Source organism: Carassius gibelio, chromosome B25 (genome assembly GCF_023724105.1).
Source record: "Carassius gibelio isolate Cgi1373 ecotype wild population from Czech Republic chromosome B25, carGib1.2-hapl.c, whole genome shotgun sequence".
NCBI lineage: Eukaryota > Metazoa > Chordata > Actinopteri > Cypriniformes > Cyprinidae > Carassius > Carassius gibelio.
This window is the reverse complement of record NC_068420.1, coordinates 14,783,958-14,803,592: the sequence shown is the minus strand read 5'-3', so window position 1 is coordinate 14,803,592 and position 19,635 is coordinate 14,783,958. Positions and strand designations below refer to the sequence as shown.

At 36.2% G+C, this 19,635-nt stretch overlaps 1 protein-coding gene across 1 annotated transcript in view; it reads left to right on the top strand.

Annotated features, from left to right (window-relative positions):
* Positions 1-669: 669 nt before the first annotated feature.
* The window catches only part of grm8b (glutamate receptor, metabotropic 8b), a 148,348-nt gene continuing 129,382 nt past the window's right edge, over positions 670-19,635 (top strand). Inside the window, exons 1-2 of the mRNA XM_052597616.1 lie at positions 670-727; positions 1,798-2,572. Of these exons, the coding sequence (XP_052453576.1) occupies positions 2,030-2,572 (543 nt within the window). The 5' untranslated portion in view covers positions 670-727; positions 1,798-2,029. The remainder of the gene's footprint in view (positions 728-1,797; positions 2,573-19,635) is intronic.

Genomic DNA, 19,635 nt, shown 5'->3' with positions numbered 1-19,635 from the left:
TGATAAATACGGGCTTCATAGAAAGTGTTACCTTTATTTTTTTTTCCAGTTATAGTGTAGTACTTCAACTTCAACAAAGTTTTTCATGTAATATTTGTTTTGGCTTATATTTTGTCTATGTCTTTTATTTTATTATTCTCATATTTTTATTGTATTATTCCATCTTGTTTATTGATCTCCGATGGTTTTATTTGATCGCTGCAGACTGTCTGCAGGAATCAGCTCTGTGTTAGTTCACAGTGTTCACACTAGATGGCGCTGTGCGATAATTCACAGCAGTGACTGTCGAACAGTTGCATCTCTTCAGACCAGCTGACAAGCCACAATGAACAGATAGAGGCTATTACTACAAAGTTTTGCTTTTATCAGTCTGAAAAGTAACATATTTCTTCCAACGACCCTATCATATACCTTTGCACGCCCCTTTTCGACTCCTTATAAAGAACAATCGTTACTTCAATATCTTTAAGGAGCTTCTGAATAATAAGCTTTTTCCTTTTCTTTTCCTTTTTTATACTTCCCATGCGTCGTTCCAGTTGAGTGCTTCCAGTTTGTCTTGAAGTGGCTCGGGGCGAAAAAAAGCGTCCAAATTGTCAGACCAATCATAACGGAGTGGGAGTATTTGCGCGAGAAATGATGCGCTCGCCTCGCGCGCGCTGTCCCTCCCAGCAGCATCAAAGCAGAGGCAGCAGCGATCAGCGCACGAGCACAGATCAGGCACCTGCAGGTATGAATGCATGCAAAATGTTATCTCTTTATATTCGCAAAAGCAATAGCGCGAGTTGCGCTAGTCTATAATATGGTGTATTAACTATTTGTTTAATTGTTGCAATGCTATTTGGGTGCAACTTAGCTCTGTTGAAATGTTTCGTGGTGATGCTAATGCTGAATGCATTTAATAAATAAAAATTATCAGACATGGGAATATGTATTTTTTTCTGCCAGTTAAATGGTTAAAAGTTTTGTTTTATTTGTTTAGGTATTTATTTCCAAATCTATTTCTTCATTCCCGACCACAGTTTCTAATATGACGGCATTGAATGAGTTTTGATACAAAACGGTGACCGTTTGCTCTAGTCATTTGTATTTATTAATTATAACAGCAATAATTAAAATGATATTTCATGGAGTTGAATGTTTTTGCCCATACTTTACACTGTAAAGGTACGCTACTTAAGGGGCCAGTTTGCAGAAAATTGAAATGCTTTCATCATTTATTCACCTAAATGTTATTTCAAACATTTTTGATGGAACACAAAAAGAGACCCTTTCCGTCACACTCATGGTATAGAAAAAATATGCATTGAATGTGACAATGCCATGACAGCCATCTCCATTTGTGGTCCATGCAAGAAATAAATGCATTTGGAATGACATCAGGGTCAGTAAATGAACTGTCCCTTTAAGATTTTTATAATTTTTTTAATTCGACTTAAGGAATCAGTGGAGAAATTATAAACTTATTCTGCATTGGTTTTGCTTATTCACTTCTCTACACTGGGATCGATTCCAGGCAGCATTTGCTAAGCACATTGGCTCACTTGTTGTATAAAGATATTCCAAACCAAAGTGTTAGACAGGCTAATTATGCATGCATATTTATGCATAAACACATGCATGTTTTAAAAGTCGATTGTCAGATCAGATGTGTTTAGCGAATACACAAATGCACTGATCACTCTCCATTTTTCACACTTAGAGCCTCCCTGCTGTGCAGTGCATATGTGTGTTCTGATAAATAATGTGCCCAATCTTTGCTGATGAAGGCATATTCCTCTGCTGTTCCTTCTCACACAGGGTTCTAATGGTCTGTGACCTCTGTAATTGAGGAGCTAGCAACTATGTGATTGCCTCATATTCCATCATCTCATTCTTCCTCGTTTGCTACCAAAAACTTCCAAGAAAATCCAATGGTCTCCTTGTCGTTGGATTCCGTTTTCCGGTACGCTCCAGTGAGGGGCACTGATGACCCCTTTCGGTTATTGTGCTCCGTCCCTGCTGGCTTCCCACCTTTGTAACTGCGTCCCCAATGCTGCTTGTGCGTTTGGATCCACCTTATGCCACAATGGTGAATGCCTTTGAATGGTATGGCTGTATTCTTCTGCTGACGGGGGTGGTTGGATCCGTCAGCCAGCGTACGGATCCACTGATGCCCCCTGCTCCCGAATATGCCCACTCTATACGACTGGACGGTGATATCATCCTGGGAGGTCTCTTCCCGGTGCATGCTAGGGGCGAACGTGGCGCCCCTTGTGGCGAACTGAAGAAGGAGAAGGGTATTCACCGGTTGGAGGCCATGCTCTTCGCAATCGACCTCATCAACAAAGACCCTGACCTGCTGCCCAACGTGACCCTGGGGGCGCGTATTTTGGACACTTGCTCGCGTGACACCTACGCCCTGGAACAGTCGCTTACTTTCGTGCAGGCTCTCATCGAGCGCGATTCTACTGATGTGCGATGCACTAGTGGCGAGCAGCCCATCTTTGCCAAGCCGGACAAGATTATTGGTGTGATAGGCGCAGCTGCAAGCTCCGTCTCCATCATGGTGGCCAACATCCTACGCCTGTTTAAGGTAATTCCTGGCTAAGTTACAATATTAGTTGAGTGCATTGCTGCAGGATCAGCAGAACCAAATGTATCCATAATTGATGTAGTAATGTATACTTTGCATGTCTTTGGTATATCTTTGGCTGTGTTTCCTTGAAGTTCGATTGGATGCACAATCTATGCCTGTTTAAGGTATTTTCTGTCTTAGCTACACCATAGGTCAGTGGCTTTGCTTCAGGACCCACAGAACCAGATGTAATCCATATTTAATGTAGTCTAGGCCAGGAGATCCCAACCACGTTCCTGGAACCCCTGCCATACCACTGCACATTTTGCTTGTATCTTTAATCAAACACACCTCAATCATGTTATCAGCTTATTAGTAGAGACTCCAAAACCTGAAATGGGTGTTAGATAGAAGATACATTTAAAATGTGAAGGAGCCACTGGTGTAGCGGTGCATAGTTTTGCCAGTGTTTTTTAAGGTTGATGGTATGTCAGGCAAACTGTTGTGTTGGCCTCTGCTTGATTTGGCTTAAAGTTGTAGTCTTAAACAAGTGAGAGATGAATTAGAAAAAAAAAATAAAGTCAAGTTTGATTGGATGCACAACCCACAGCTGTTTAAGGTAATTTCTGTCTTTACTACATTTTAGATTGGTAGTTTTGGTTCAGGACCCACAGAACTACACATAAAGTGAATTTAATCCAGCCTGTGTTGTTTTCTTGTTTAAGTATGTGTAGTTTAGGTCATGGTTTTCCCAGGTGAGGGCCTGTCATTCAACCTGTCCATGTTGGCCTCTGCATAATTGGCGTAGTTTTTTAAAATAGCGCCAAAATACTATTTGATTGGATGTGCAAACTTTGACGTCAACATTAAAAGACATGTGAAATATTTAGGGAGGCACAATATATAGGTGCACTGTTAAGATTTATTTAGTGATTTATTTTATTATGAGTCATAAATAAATGTCATGTTTAATAAAATGATATATTTAATTTTATATTAAATTAATTTGTCGTTCCTATGAATTTTGTTTTGTAAAATTTACTAGCAATTTCCAGAAGAAGAGTAATAAAAAATTTTTATGGTTGATGCATATATCGGTTTTACTGATTAATCTGGTGAAAAAAATTCCACATATTGCAAACTGTCACATGCTATATATATATATATATATGAATGAAGACATCAGATGCAAAATCCTCTAAGTGCCATCTGAAGTTTTCATCTAAAATTAGGATTTTTATTAGGTTTCTATATTTATGTGCAGTTATATATATAGCTTTTTCATTGTTTTATTTTTTATGTATTTAAACAAAATATTATAGAATTTTAATATCTGTAATTTATTGGCAACTGAAAATAAGAACCAGTTGCAATAACATTTCGGTGCATCCCTAAAAACTTCTTCACTTTTAATTTAATGTTTCATGAGCATATTTATTCACCAAATTTACTTCAACTATGCATGATCAGGTAGTTACATTTTATCATTTGCATTTATCATCGTTTATGCCCTGTTGTCCATGACCCACTGCTATAGACATGAAATAAGGAATGGTCAGTTCTGTAATCTCTTGGAGTGATGCACTTTCAGAAGGAATTCACTTGTGCACACTTTTTGGCAGCACTGTGGATATAGTAGCCTGTAATTGAATCTGTTTTGAGTGCTAATCAATAATCACATGGGTCTCTTGAGCACTAAACAGGAACCGCTAATGATTATAAACAAATAGAAATTTGTCCGATTTTCAGAAGCATCTTCAGTAGTGTAGAATCACTTGATTAAATGTTTTTCGGGATTGTCTTGAATTGATTAATTTGCTGCTATCTGGTGTTTATGCTGTGCAGAGATTTTCTACATTTGAGTCTCAAAAATACTGCTACGGGGATATCTTATTTTTCATGTCTCATTAATAATTGAGCGTCTGTTACAGATACTAAATATAGCTGGCTTGTAATTGGATCAAATAATGGGTGTCGTGTTTATCTGAAGAAAGCATTCACCTTTTCAACTGCAAAATAAATCAGACACAGCATTACTTCATCTGCAGCAGAGATTATGGAAATAGAACCATAGAAATGGAGGACGGAGAGAGAAATATAGTTTAAACTTATATTTATAATGTAGTGTAATCATCAGCGTTGAAGCTTGGCTTGGTCTTCTGAAGAAGTGAGATGTCTGGCTTCAGCAGTTTATCCGTATTGAGCTTGTTGACTGGCTACTGCATTGTTCTTCACCTTGTGCATCAGTCATTTAAATCAGATATCGATTGTGGATTTTTTTTTCTTCGTTTGTTTCTTTGTACAGTCACACGTGTACACAGATCAATTTAAGCTGAGGCAGTAGATGCTTGATTCCTTTCTGTGTTTTTATTTTTTGTTTATTTTAGAGAGTCCCTGACAACATAGAAAATATGTGATTGGATTACTTACCCTGAAATTCTGATGTAGCGTCTTTTCTCTTTCCTCTGCTCCTTCCTCTCATCGATCTGCAGAGACTGGACATTTGAAAGTGATATGTGTCTGGAAGTCTCAAAACAGGATGCGATTGGGGAAGTCTCTGGGTTTGTTTCTCCCCTGGATTTAATGTGGCTCAAAGCTAGCACTTAGCTTAGTAAGAGAAAGTACAGTAGATGTAGCCTGTAGATTACTCATTAACTTTTTAAAGAAGTTTTGTCAGGATGTAGTGAGATTAAGTTCATTTTCACAACTCAATTATCATTTGCTCCCGCTAGTGTAGTTAGCATAAACAAAATGCTAATGGTTTTTACTATATTTGTGAAGTGTCAATAAATGCTATTGCTAATGTTGCCTTATGTTGAAATGCTAACATCCTCTAATGAGCGTGACGTTTGATTGCTAGCTTCTTTCACCCTTATGAAAATTACCCATGGTTTTACTACAAATTAAACCAAAATGGGTTACTAGTTAAATGTTGGCAAGCACAGATAAACCATGATTTTTTACACTAACCATAGTTTTACCATGGTATTTGTAGTAAAACTGTGGTTATGCAACTTGTAGTCAGTATGGCAAAACAACACAAAAAACATGGATACATAAAACCATGGTTAATTTCCTTAAGGGGAATTCTGAAGATACGGTCACATCTTGATGAGTGATTTTAATAACAATCTATGTAATTTCTCTTCAGGTTTGTTTCAAGTTGTTCACTCGTTGGTCAACTCAACAGAAAGTTACTTAATTTGTAAGTGATTTATGTGTGAAACACAAAGCTCTGTCATGAAACTCTAGATCAGGGGTGTCAAACTCAATTCCTGGAGGGCTGGAGCCCTGCAGAGTTTCGTTCCAACCCATCTCCAGTACTCATACCATGTAGTTTCCAAATAAGTCTGAAGGACTTGATTAATTGTATCAGGTGTGTTTGATGAGAGTTGAATCTAAACTCTGCAGGGCTCCGGCCCTCTAGGAATTGAGTTTGACACCACTGCTCTAAGATGGTGCAGGCCGATATCTAACTCAATCTGATATAATGACATCATTACTCACATGGCCCAGCTGATTCGTTCCTTCTTCCATCAGCAGCCAATGAGCTTGCAGCTCAACATTCAAATGTACTCGGCTAGTGTTTGCTGTAGCAGCTGCAGCGCTTCAGAAACCCTCCACCTCCACCAGCTCCACCTTCATAAATCTGCTGCAGTATTTCTTGAATGCTTACAACAGCATGTTGTGGATATTTAGCAGGAGCAGCATAGCAGATCTATTCTGCCAAGACCGAACACTTTATCATTGTCAGTGTATATTACCATGCTAAACATTCCAAGAGTTGTAATGACAGAACTGTGGTTTATACATTACTACACTATTGAAAACAGACGATGGACCTTATCTGACAATAATATTGCAGACAATTTGCTAATGTGGTTGTGTATTTCTAAATTTTGGCTGTTTGGTGTAAGAAACTATCTGACATTTAAAAATGGATGTAAAAACTCAAAATTATATATGTCCTTCTGCAGTGCTTCATATCACAAAGTCATCACACATTATAACAAATATTTGATGTTAAGATGGATTCTGTATTCCCTACACTTAAACAATTGTCCAAACAGAAATAGAGCTCATTGATGAAGCACTTTATCCCAGTCAGGTAAATGGAAAGTTAAGAATAATTTAGACAATCCTACTGACTGCATGTATATTTTAGCAGCTCATCCAGACAGAAGTGTGAAATATATTCATGCATATTTCATGAAGGGGAAGAATAAAGGAGACATCACAATCCAGTTCAGATAATGACTTTATTGGTCACCAGTTGCAGACTGCGTCGGGGCATAGGTAATGCCTTCCTCATGCATCTCGCTTGTAATGCAGACGGAAGACTTGAAACGCTTTGACCGCTACGTACCTGAGATCAGAGTAGAACAGACAGAGGTGATGCTGGGGATGTGGTTAATAGAAAAAGACCAAATTGCTTCAAGTGAAGACATTTAATGCATTTATTGGATTTTGAGATGTGGGATGCTGTTTGTTTGCTTTCTTTGTTTACCAGTTCTGTGATTTAATCACTCAGAAGCTGCCCACTTTTGTAGTGTCTTTTCTTTTTTTCTTTTCAATTGCATAGTTAAAATCACATTTTGTTAGTTTTAATGTTTTATTCTTTTTCATTTTTTAAAAACCTGTAAATACATGTTATTTTAAAATCCAAGTGATCGGTTTGTAGAATGAATGAATGCAGATGTGCATGTGTGCAAATGTGTGCTTTTCAATTTAAGAAAGAATGGTTTTACCAATAAAGTACCCTGAAGAATTGCTTCATACTTGATGGATCTGAATGAATAATGCAATAAAATAATTGCTTTTTCACAAAATAAATTAGCTGAAAGTGCAATTTCAGTCAGAGCTAAATTTGATTTGTCAAAAAAAAATAAAAATAAAATAAAACACTTGTCATGACATGTTGCTTTGAAAACAAAGAAATCAGTTTGTAGAATGAACCATGAATGAAGTATGAATGTGGATGTGCATGTGTGTAAATCGGCTTGATTTGTTTGGCATTCAGGGTATGATTGCCACCTCCAGGTCCCTATTATGGCATTAGATTAGGTGAAGCGTCGCATTGCGGTCTTAATCAATACACAGCCTTAGCACAGTCAGAGAAATGGGGGAGGGAAGATATTCATTCTTTCCTGTAGCCGAGGCTGTGAAAAAAACATCTGTGTTTTCATGCCAACCTCCTACGCCAACTCTCTTTTACTGAGATGAAATGTGGTCAGTGCACTGGTGTGACTGTCACCCTGTATTGACTCAGTGAAGAGATATGAGTGGGGTCAGTACACCTGAGGGCATATGTTTTAGCACAAGACAGGAAATGAGGTCATAGAGCGTGAAGCTTAAAGAGAGGGCTGCATGTTTCTTTAATATGCAGTATTTGGATAGTGGAAACTGTCATACTGTATGCGAGCAACAGCAGCAGCAGATGAGATTTATTTTATAAGATACTGTAGTATTGGGGGTCAAGGTTGGTTTTCCATTGATGGCCAATTCAAACATAGCCATGCATTAGGATTTTTTTGCAGTCACAACATAAATGAGAACATTTTATTAAAAAGATGTTTTACCAAGTATGCTGATGTTGTAAAATGTTGGGGACTGTATATAGTTTTTTGCCGCCACCAGCAAGTTCTATCTAAATCTAGAGCAAAACATACAAAAATACTCAAAATTCACTGTAACATCACAACCCAATCTAAAGCAAAATGTACAAAAATAATCAGAATTCACTGTAACATCACAACCGAATCTAAAGCAAAACATAAGAAAATACTCAAAATTCACTGTAACATCGCAACTGAATCTAAAGCAAAATATACGAAAATACTCAGAATTCGCTGTTACATCACAACCCAATCTAAAGCAAAATGTACAAAAATAATCAGAATTCACTGTAACATCGGAACCAAATCTAAATCAAAATGTACGAAAATACTCAGAATTCACTGAAACATCGCAAACTAATCAAAAGCAAAACGTACTAATATAATCAAAATTCACTGTAACATCACAATAGAATCTAAAGCAAAACATAAGAAAATACTCAAAATTCACGGTAACATCACAACAGAATCTAAAGCAAAACGTACGAAAATACTCAAAATTCACTGTAACATCACAACAGAATCTAAAGCAAAACATAAGAAAATACTCAAAATTCATTGTAACATCACAACTGAATCTAAAGCAAAACGTACGAAAATACTCAAAATTCACTGTTACATTGTAACTGAACTGAACTTTTATTATTTGTATTTATTTTTTTATTTATATTTTATTCATTATCATATGGAATAGCATCTCATTTTTTATAAATATATCTTCCTCAAAACTACTGAAATAATAATTAATAAAAAGAAACCATGTCATTAAGAACTGGAATAATTCAATTGTCTCAAAGAGCTACGTAAACAGTCATGGATGATACCATCTTTTGCACCTGGAGGAGTGCAAAAAAACATGTTTTGATGCCTGTTTTGCAGTTCTATCTTCAGCTTGTAGATTTGCTAAACTCCAGACTATGGGTGTTTTGCACTTATGTAAGATTCTGCAGTGTATTGGAAGCATCCACATCATCAAATTGCTGATTACACCACAGTAATTGGACTAATCAACGGCAGTTATGAACCTCAGCAGAGTAATAAGCTAGAAAAAAGCCACTTCGGAAATAATATCTTAGCAAATCTGGGGTTTGCAAACTGTTGCGAACATCTAGGAAATTATCCCATAGAGTCTTCACACTGGTTGCATCAAGTTCCCATGAATTCAGCTCAGCAGCTTCCATCTTATTAGGCTCATAATAGATTGCACTCTGTTCAAAACTCATTGCTATTTGGTGCAATTAACGTCATAGTGATACTGTGTGCAGAGACCAGGTGGTAAGCACAATTTGATTTAGATTTAGATGATCACAGAGTCAGTTATTCATCAGATGATGAAGACAAAAATAATAAACTGCTATAGATCCAGGCTTGCAAAGATGATCTTATCTGGCATTATAAAGAGCCTGGATCACAGTGGTCAAGTGATACCGTAGTAAAGTATGCCGGATTTCATAGTCTGCTGCATCCTTCAAAACCGAGAGAACAAACCTGAAATAGCTTTTCAAATGCATATGAACTGCTAATTATGGAAGCCGAAAAAAAGGTACTTTGCTACTTTTTCGCAATTCTGGAAAATCTCGCAAATTTGTCTGAGATAAATGCAACCGAGTTTACATCTCGCAATTCTTATTCTATATCTCACAATTGTGAGTTTTCATTTTGCAATTTTTTCCCCACCACATAATAGTTTACACATTTTTTTCCCAGTTCTGATTTCACAAATAAAAAAGTTAGAATTGGTTTTGTTTTTGTTTTTTTGAAAGACCCACTTTTTAAAGGGGGGGGGGGGGGGTGAAATGCTATTTCATGCATACTGAGTTTTTTACACTGTTAAAGAGCTGGATTCCCATGCTAAAACATGGACAAAGTTTCAAAAATTAAGTTGTACATTTGAAGGAGTATTTTTGTTCCCAAAATACTCCTTCCGGTTTGTCACAAGTTTTGGAAAGTTTTTTTAGAGTATGGCTCTGTGTGACGTTAGATGGAGCGGAATTTCCTTATATGGGTCCTGACGCACTTTTGCCGGAAGAGCGCGCGCTCCTGTATAGCGAGGCTGAGCAGCACAGACATTTCACTGATCAGAGCGATTCACTGATCAGAGCGAGAGTGTCGCGAAAAGTCACAAAAGAAGTGTGTTTTTGGTTGCCAGGGCAAGACAACCCTGCACAGATTACAAAAACAGCATTAAGTGACCAGTGGATGGAGTTTATTTTTACAGAGCATCAACGGAGTTGTGCAAGTGTTTTTGTTTGTTCCCTGCATTTCGAAGATGCTTGTTCACAAGGCCCAGTTTGACGACGGATTTGCGTATCGTTTATTTCTTAAGGATGATGCAGTCCCAACGAAAAAGGGTCACGATCGTGTGTTGGAACCGCAGGCGGTGAGTAAAACTGCTTCAAATATCTCTGCCTTCTTGTTAGTGCGTCCCCTCCCATGCCAGAGAACCGGGTTCGAGCTCCACTTGGAGCGAGTCGTTGCTGCTGCTGCTTTCGTTCAGTTTCAGCCTCTGGATCTGATTCTGGATCATAAATATACGCTGAATCTGACTGTTAGCCATGGTTTGTTTTGGATGATGGGTTTTCCCTCACGGTAATGTCACAGCTTCCACATGCTCTCAACGCAAAAGCCTACTGGCGCTCGTGATTCTTTAGCTCCGCCCACACGTCACGCCTCCAGCCGGTCGTGTTTTTCCGGGAAAAATCGGTACAGACTATCTTTCTCTTATGAATATAATAAAACTAAAGACTTTTTGGATTTATGAAGGATGCAGTACTACTCTATATGTACTCAAGATTAACAGGATATTGAGTGAAAACGAGCATTTCACCCCCCCCCCCCCCCCCCCCTTAATTATTATTTTTTTATTTATCTGTTGCAGAAACGGGGTTCCATAGTAGTCAATACAACTTTTTTTTTTCACTTTTTATTTTCTAATGTATTTTTAGAGTTAGAACCAACGTCAGTGTAATTTAATTACAAAATTTATAAATTGTTACTTTCTTTTTTGAACCTGTTAATTAATTGCTTCTAGTTCTTTTTGCACGTTAAAATAGGAGGTGTTTTTATATATAATAAAATGCATACCTTTTCACACCTTTCAGTGAAACTTTTGTGTATTTTCAGTATATGTGCCTGTAGCTTCATGAATGATGCACGAGTAAATTAGCTGCCTGTGAATTAGTGCCACATAATGTAATGCTGCAAACTGATGAACATTAAATATTTAGGACACAGCAATAAGAGTGTCAATAAAACAGCAAAGGCTTCTGCTAATTGGTCTTTTTTTAGGTTGTTTACCTGCAAATTATCGAGCATAGTCTGCACTAAATATCAAGTATGAATATGTGTATTTGTTCAAGTATATCTAGCTTTTGTTGTCATATCCATACTCATTCACTGAATAATTTGTGGGAAGTGAATTATAAGTCTCACAGCTCAGCCAAACCAGTATTGTTCCTGCCGGCAGACCTTGTTATTTGAGGTCAGTATTGAAAAGACTTCAACATGATGTCTAAACAACTAAACCGTTCATTAGAGAACACATTATCTAAGAATGAATCACCCTGTGAATCATGCCTTATTGTCCCAAAATGATCCCCAAAAGTTATTTTTGCCTCAATGATTTTAACAAGAACCATTTCAATATTAAGTTTATGTATATAGGCTTATATGATTTAATATTCTTTGTAATTCTAAATGTTATGTGAAGTATCCTGATGTATCCACTGCTTTACAGTTAAAGGCGATTATTTTTAGACAATTGATAAATACAGTCATAATTAATTCAACATTAATATAGTATCTTATGCAATACATATGAGCACACACACACACACACACACACACACACACACAAACACACACACACACACACACACATATATATATATATATATATATATATATATATAATTTTTATTTAAACATTATCATATAAGCAACCAGTCAGTAAGAAGTCAAATACATCACCTTGTTGATTTGATTCAATGATTTCTGGTTCATTTCAATCATATACTTAATTCAAAAATGACTCATTGTTCAGTGAGTGAGTCATTTGTTAAATCAGCTTTCAACGATTCACTGACTTAGTGAATCTAAATCAAGTTGCTAACTGACATCGAGTTCGGGGCTGTTTTGTGAATCTTTTAGACCTCCTCATTAAAAAGAATCAGTTCATTTGAGTAATGCGGGAGAGTGTTTAGGGAAACTTGTTTTAATACAGAAATTATTTTTGGAATATTGGCTATTCAGGGGGAGCTGCTTCTTTATTACTCCTGTCTATTATTTAACAAATGCACTTGAGATTTAGTACTGATTAAGGGACTTTAGTCTCTGTAAGATGAATCAGTCATTTCGGTGGGACCGTAGTTTTTAGAATAGAAACCAGCAGCAGATACGAATGAAATGAAAAGCAGATCCAGCATTAGGAGTTTTTCTGCTGGGACATTCTGCTCTAAAGAACAGATGGATTTTAAATGGATCCATTCTTGCTGCATTTCAGCTTTCATTTGGGCCGTTGACAGGATAGGTATGAACTGGTGTGTTTAAACAGCCTGTTTAGTAACGAATTCATCACTTATGGTTATTATGCAGTGTTTTAATGCGGCAGTTAAAGGAATAGTTCACTCAAACAAATGAAAATGTGCTGAAATTATACTTACCCACAGGCCATTCAAGATGTAAATGAGTTTGTTTCTTTATGTGAACGGATTTGGAGAAATGTGTCATTTCCAGTGAATGGGTGCCATCAGAATGAGAGTCATTACCTGTATCCACAATAATCCACAAGTAATCCACACCACTCCAGTCCATTAATGAACATCCTTTGACGTGAAAAACAGTGTGTTTGAATAAAAATAAAAATAAATCTTCTATCCGTAATATTGCTTTCTCCAGTGAAAAGCTTGTCTTGTCTGAATCAGGAGAGAAATATGCACAGATCAAGCGCTGTTAATAAGCAAAATCAGTACAAAACAGGTCTAAACAATTATGTGGGTGGATTTTGAAGCAAGAGGACATAAGAGGATGGAGCATTTTTTAGTGGATTATGGACTTGTTTTTTGTCCAGAAGCAACAGTTTAAAGTACCTTACTGATTTAGTTTCTTACACAAATGCACCTTTTTTTACTTCATGAGATATTAATTGAAGACTGAAGTGATGTGGATTACTTATGGATTATTGTGATGGTTTTATCAGATGTTTGGTCTATTGGTAAATTAATTTTTTTTGTCTGAACTACTCATCTAATGTGTATGTCTCATGTATTATCTTAAGTAATCTTAAATGCCTTTTAAAAGTGTAATGCTATCATATAAATCTGATAGTGCTGTTAAGTAGTCTGCTTTTGTAACGTGTCAAACTCCTTCAGTGTGATGTCTGGATTAGGATGCCAAATTAATTACAATCCCCCAGCGATCTCTCTTGATTTGTCCCCCGAGGCCCCATTAATGAGAGCTCTGGCCTCTTATCGGTCAAGCACACCCAAACACAGGGCAGCAGTTGAATAAAACTCAACCTCAGTGATGGGAGCATGTGAATCATCACCCCTGACCCATCCTCCACAAACACTGACATGCTCCAATCGATCACTCCACTCGCAAAGGCCCGCGGATGAGCATCCATATGTATGAAAAGGATCCCACAAGTGCATGCAGTCGACTGAGCTCCCACATTCTTGCAAGTACTGCCGTTTTCAGATAAGCCACTGCGGCCGGGTACAATATTCCTGCGTTTTTGCTAAGATTGTCAATAGAGGTGCTGGTCAGTTCAGAAATATAATAACGATGTATAGGTGATGTTATGCCTTAGGTTAGCTTCTCTGTTAAATCGTTTCGTTTTTGCATGGACAGCAATAACTGATTGTTTACTTTTTGAGTTTATTATTTGAGTTTCTTAACTTTGGATCTGGGAAGAAATGTCAGAAACCAATGACTAAAATACTTGGCAGTTAACAGTATCTTACACACCACTGGATATTATATTTCAGCATCGATAAAAATATATAACCATTATCATAAATCATACAATCATAAAAACGGCAAATCAAATTTGAATAAAAAGTTGTGTGCATGTGTATAAATGTATTCTCAAATAAGAAAATGTATAAAAAAGTTTTTTTTTTTAAATCGGGAGAAAATTGTATGTAAATATATATATGTGTGTATATAAAATTAATTATCATTATCTTATGTACATATTATATATATATATATTATGTGTATCATATGATAGAAGCTATTGTAGATTAAATAACTGAATCACACATTATTTTTTATCATAAAAATAAATATATTTAAACACTATAATAATAATAATATATATTTTTCCTAAAAAATATATTTGTAATAATTTTCTGTTAATTTTTATCTTAACTTAACTTAAAGCTTAACTTAACTTAACTTAACTTAAAAAATCAAAATCAGATGTTTTTAGCCACATACTCACAACTGATTCCACTGCAACAGTTTGGTACCAGAAGTATTTTTCCATTCATTTAAATATTTATTAAGTATTTTAAAAGAGTATTCTAAAAAGATTCATAAGTTTCTGTCTTTCCTGAAAGATACAGTACGTGCAATGTATTAAAATGCATACAGGACAACCTTAAATCGCTGTTTAGGTTTGTTTGGTGAATGAGCAGACTGTTAGCATGCTTGCTAACGCTACAAATATCTCCTCCAGTGGTATCATATTAGTTCCTCCTTGTGCATATGACTCGAATATGAAGTATGCATGACTGTTCATTTCCTCTTAAAGGAGGATGTCTGTCGTGATCACTGTTCGCCTCAGCTGCAAGGACAAAAAGCATCAGGCATGATGAGAAGCATAAAATGGACTATGTTCTTTAAAATTGAATTTCAGACCTCATTTGTGCTCCGCTAATCCCTCGTTCACACACTATTCTCCATAAGCAAACACTTCAGATAATTCACTTCCCATCACGATGCATTATGCACTGAGAGGCAGTAAGATCTCTCCAAATCAAACCAGACACGGCAGGAGAGGAGAGACTCTTGCTGCACATTACAGGATGGAGGATCTGCTGTAGTGCTGCTGTATTGTTTGGGGTGTAACTTAACTACATTTCAGTATATCTTAAATCAAGTCATCTACGTCTCTGATGGAAGTAGATAGGTTAAAAAAAATATTGCGCCCTATTCTGTCACCCAGAGGTTGTTCTGTCATATTTCAAGAAAACAAGAATAAACACAAACAAGATTAATGTGGAATACAAAGCCCTGAAAAAGTTGGTCAAAAGGATTTTGAAATAACTTAAAAATCTTTAACTTTTGATAAAACAAAAATGAGCAATGGTGTTTTTATTTTTATTCATTCATTCATTTTTTTTTTTTTTTTTTTTAAGGAATCAGTGATTTAGGCAAAAGTCTACATTTCCTCTCCCAATTAATTAAATTACTGTCTAGGATAAACAAGTGAGATACTAACATGTGATGTGTACAGTTGCTGACTAGGTAGTGTTATAATTATTATGTTATTTTTAAAGTTCCATTGTAATTAGGATGCTGTCTCAGTAGTCAGTTATCTGTGTAGGCCGTAGACATCAAATCTGCACACTAGGTTTTAGAACAGAGGGGCTTTTTCACTCATTCTGCCATATTTTCCAGAAGTCATTAGAGATGTTTTGCCACATGCTAAGAGTATACTTAAGCACCGCAACTTCATTATCAGTTGACATTTAATGCTTTTAATCATTAGTTGTTGTCTTTTTAAAACCGAGAGTCAGAATTGTGTCTGCTTTAGCAAAATCGTGACACATTGAGGGACAGGTCAGTTGTTTATTATTATTATTATTTTTTTTTTTTTGCGTTTATGCAAATGGGAGGTTGTTCTTGCAGTCTGCTTAGTGTCAGGTGAATAGATCTGCATAATAAGTGTAATGAGGTAATAGGTCAGCAGCTGTCTCAGGCCTGCAGACCAACGCATGACTTCACATCTTAATTTTGTGAGGCTCATTTGTTATCCAGGGATTCCTGTTAAATTAAGAATTATATACTAATATAACTAATATAATAAAATATAATAGTAATATATATGAATACAATATAACCACTAAAATGTATTATGACATTTATTATGACATTTCAAATATTGCACAATAATAAAGCACAAGCACTTCCACAAAAAATCAACTTGGTTAAAAGTGTTTGATAAAATGATATAGGTTTTTGCGTATGCCGCTTGGTGATATTCTGTTGTCAAATGCCATTGCATACATTTTCTAGGTGTTGTTTATGTCTCCATAAGGGCCGAGTTACTGTATGCATCCCTGTCTGTCTTGTTTGTACTATACAGAATTGGTATGCTTGTGGCTGCTTGTGTGTGGTGAGGTCTCCTTTAGTTCTCGACATTGGATTCCAAGGTGTTTGATCCCGACTTGCCCCCAAGACATATCACACTCAGCAAACAGCCTGCCATGTCCACGACCTATCAGATCAAGAGATATCAGATCAATAGCTTTAGTTTGTGTGTGTGTGCTTCACGCTGACCCTTTGAAAAATCTATGGGTCACTGTTAGAAATTCATACATGCCAGTGAAAGTTGTGCTTTATCTTCTCCTCTTCTCTCTCATGCCTTAATTTCTTCTCTTAAATGAGTACTGAAATGAGTAGTCTGTTACTCAGTCCGAACTTGTAAAAATCACAGGGCACTGGTGTTCTGGGCATATTGAGTACTGACCTTAAATTAAAAATGAACTCATCCTGGTTCCTGAATATATAGCTTTTTAATGTAACTTTATTTTGTATCTTTTATTAGCAGAGATACAATACAGCTAACCCATCCTGTTTACTCGTAGTGTGTGTAAAGAGCAAAATAATGTGTAAAATTGTAGCTCTGTCTAACAAAACAGTGATATCCATTGTTGATGCTGAAAGTGGTTAATAGTAGCAAGGTGGAGTTTTTAAAATCATGCAGCTAGCAAAGCTAATTTATTTTTGTAAGGAGTGAATGATTGTGTACAGCTTTGGGTGTACAGCAATGCATAATAAAGTGCTATATTAATGTGTCCATTCATTAATTCATTCATTTGAAACGACTTACTCATGTTTGGAAATTTCCATTAAAAAAATAGACATTTGAACAAATTACAGCATATCATTTTTACATGAAAACATAAGTATGTAGCTTATAGCAAGGTAGCTTCTTCCATGTAGCATATAGTGTGACTATCAGCTTTCTTAGCCAACTACTTTTTAGCAATTAGCATTCACAACACTTACAAACTGAAACACTTACACAACACTTACCACTGAAAACATAGAGCGCCCTCTCGCGGCTGGAGACGGTAATGTTTTCACTTGGTTCTTGGTTCTAAATAAATGCGACTTATAGTCCAGTGTGACTTATATATGTTTTTTTCCTCGTCATGATGAATTTTTGGACAGATGCGACTTATACTCAAGTGCGACTTATAGTCCGAAAAATACGGTAAGCAGTTTACATTTAACTAGTCAGCTTTTTCCATGTAGCATGTATTGTAGTGTAACTAGCCGCTTTCTCTGAAGCTTAGCTTAGCATAACTGATTGTTCTAAAGAGTAGTTTGTAGCTTAGCTAGCTTTTAACAAGTAGGAAAAATACACAGAAATTAAAATGCAGTCTTTTTGAGTGTCACAGGCTTCCACTAAAACTGGAAGACCCAAATGTTTTCAATTGTAGAGAAATTCAAATGTTACTGACCTGAGGTCCGTTCTTCGTTGAAAGTAGTTTATATGTAGCATGTCAGCTTTTTCCATGTAGCATGTAGTAACTTGGACCTTTCTCTTAAGCTTAGCTTAGCATAGCTGATTGTTATAAATAGTAGTTACACTTACAAAAAAGTAAATTCAGTCTCTTTAAGTGTCGTGGGCTTCTCACAGTAGTAAAACCTGACATGAGAGACATCTAAATTCAAATGTGACTGAACAGGGCTTTAATGAAAAGCCTTTTATGTAACCTATATCTCAAGGCAGGCTTCTTAAGACAAGTTTTTCCACAGATTACTAAAACTTTAAGTTTATATCAATGAGGAAGCCTGAGAATTCAGACCAATGTGTACCATTATACAGTGTAAGGTCTGCTAAAAGAGAAATGGCCTGGAAAAGCAAGGTCGCCAGCTAAGTGACTCGTGTCCGCACAGGGTTCATGGTTTCTTGCCTGTCGGCCAGTCTTTCAACATTACTCTGCATTAAGGTCCTAAGGCCACATGGCTAGGAATCTCTTTGGACTATCCTGGCAAACATGTTATTAAAAAATGTGACAGCCAGGGAGAGTTTAATTAATCAAGCTCTAATACAGAGTTTTAGTTACTCGTTTACAGCATGGATGCAGGTCACCGCTCGCAGCTCCATGAAACTGGCATATATATTCAGCTTGGCTTATGAGGTGGGATTCAGGTCTTCAGGGAAAGAAAAACTCAGAGCCCCATTCCTCATCATTAAGTTTTAAGCAGTTCTGTCGAGTTCACCCAGGCTGACCGATACAGTTAATCACTAGCTGGGGGTGTAACAAGGGACAGAGGAAAGACTTTCAGAGGAAACCAGATGCAGTTAACAAGTGAAAGAGGCCGGATGTGATCGAGTATCCAACCACAAAGTGTTTAGATGTATTTATGCCAATTAAATTGCATTAATTATATGGTTGTAGCTAAAGAATAAATAATATTAATTGTCTTTAAAATGTTCACATGAGCATTTTCTGGGTTCAGTACAAGTTTACAAACATTTGTGGCATAATGTTGATTGTCAAAATTATTTCCACCTTTTACTTGGATGTTTACAATGGACGTGCAATGGGGCCAGTTTGACCAATTGTTGTTTTCAGCCAATCAATCAATAAAAAGCTCTAAATTACAATATTTTTATTTGAAATTTGGAGAAATGTTATCAGACCTAAATAGAGTAAAACAAATGTTAACATTTATCTTTATATCAAACCCATACCTATTAAATCCAGACAAACTGAGAATTTGTGGTCTCTGGTTTTCACTCTAAATATTTTGGTGAGTTAATAAGAATATTGTTAACAATTTAGTGTCCAATTTTCACTATTATCTTTTTGGTCATTAGCATGAATATTACTGGGATGGCTGTAAAATGGCATGAAATATGACATGGTTTTATTGAATGAATGAATATTGATTTTGGCTGTTTATTACTTAAAAATCACATATTAATGTCTTATTCTGCAAGACCTTAAAAATACTTTTAAAATTAAATACTTTTTGGAGAGAGTAATTTGTACCGTAATCTAATTACACTGTTGAAGATGTAATTAATAAGTATTAATACATTTATTTTTAATTCAACACTGGTTACAGCTGAAGGGTTGTTAAGAACAGTGTTCATGGCCAAAACTACTATTAAAACACATTCCATGAAGTCTAGCAGACGAATTTGTCTGAAGAATCATATTAAATCCCAACCTTTATCTGAAATGTATCACCGTGCTTTGACACCTCAGTGCAACT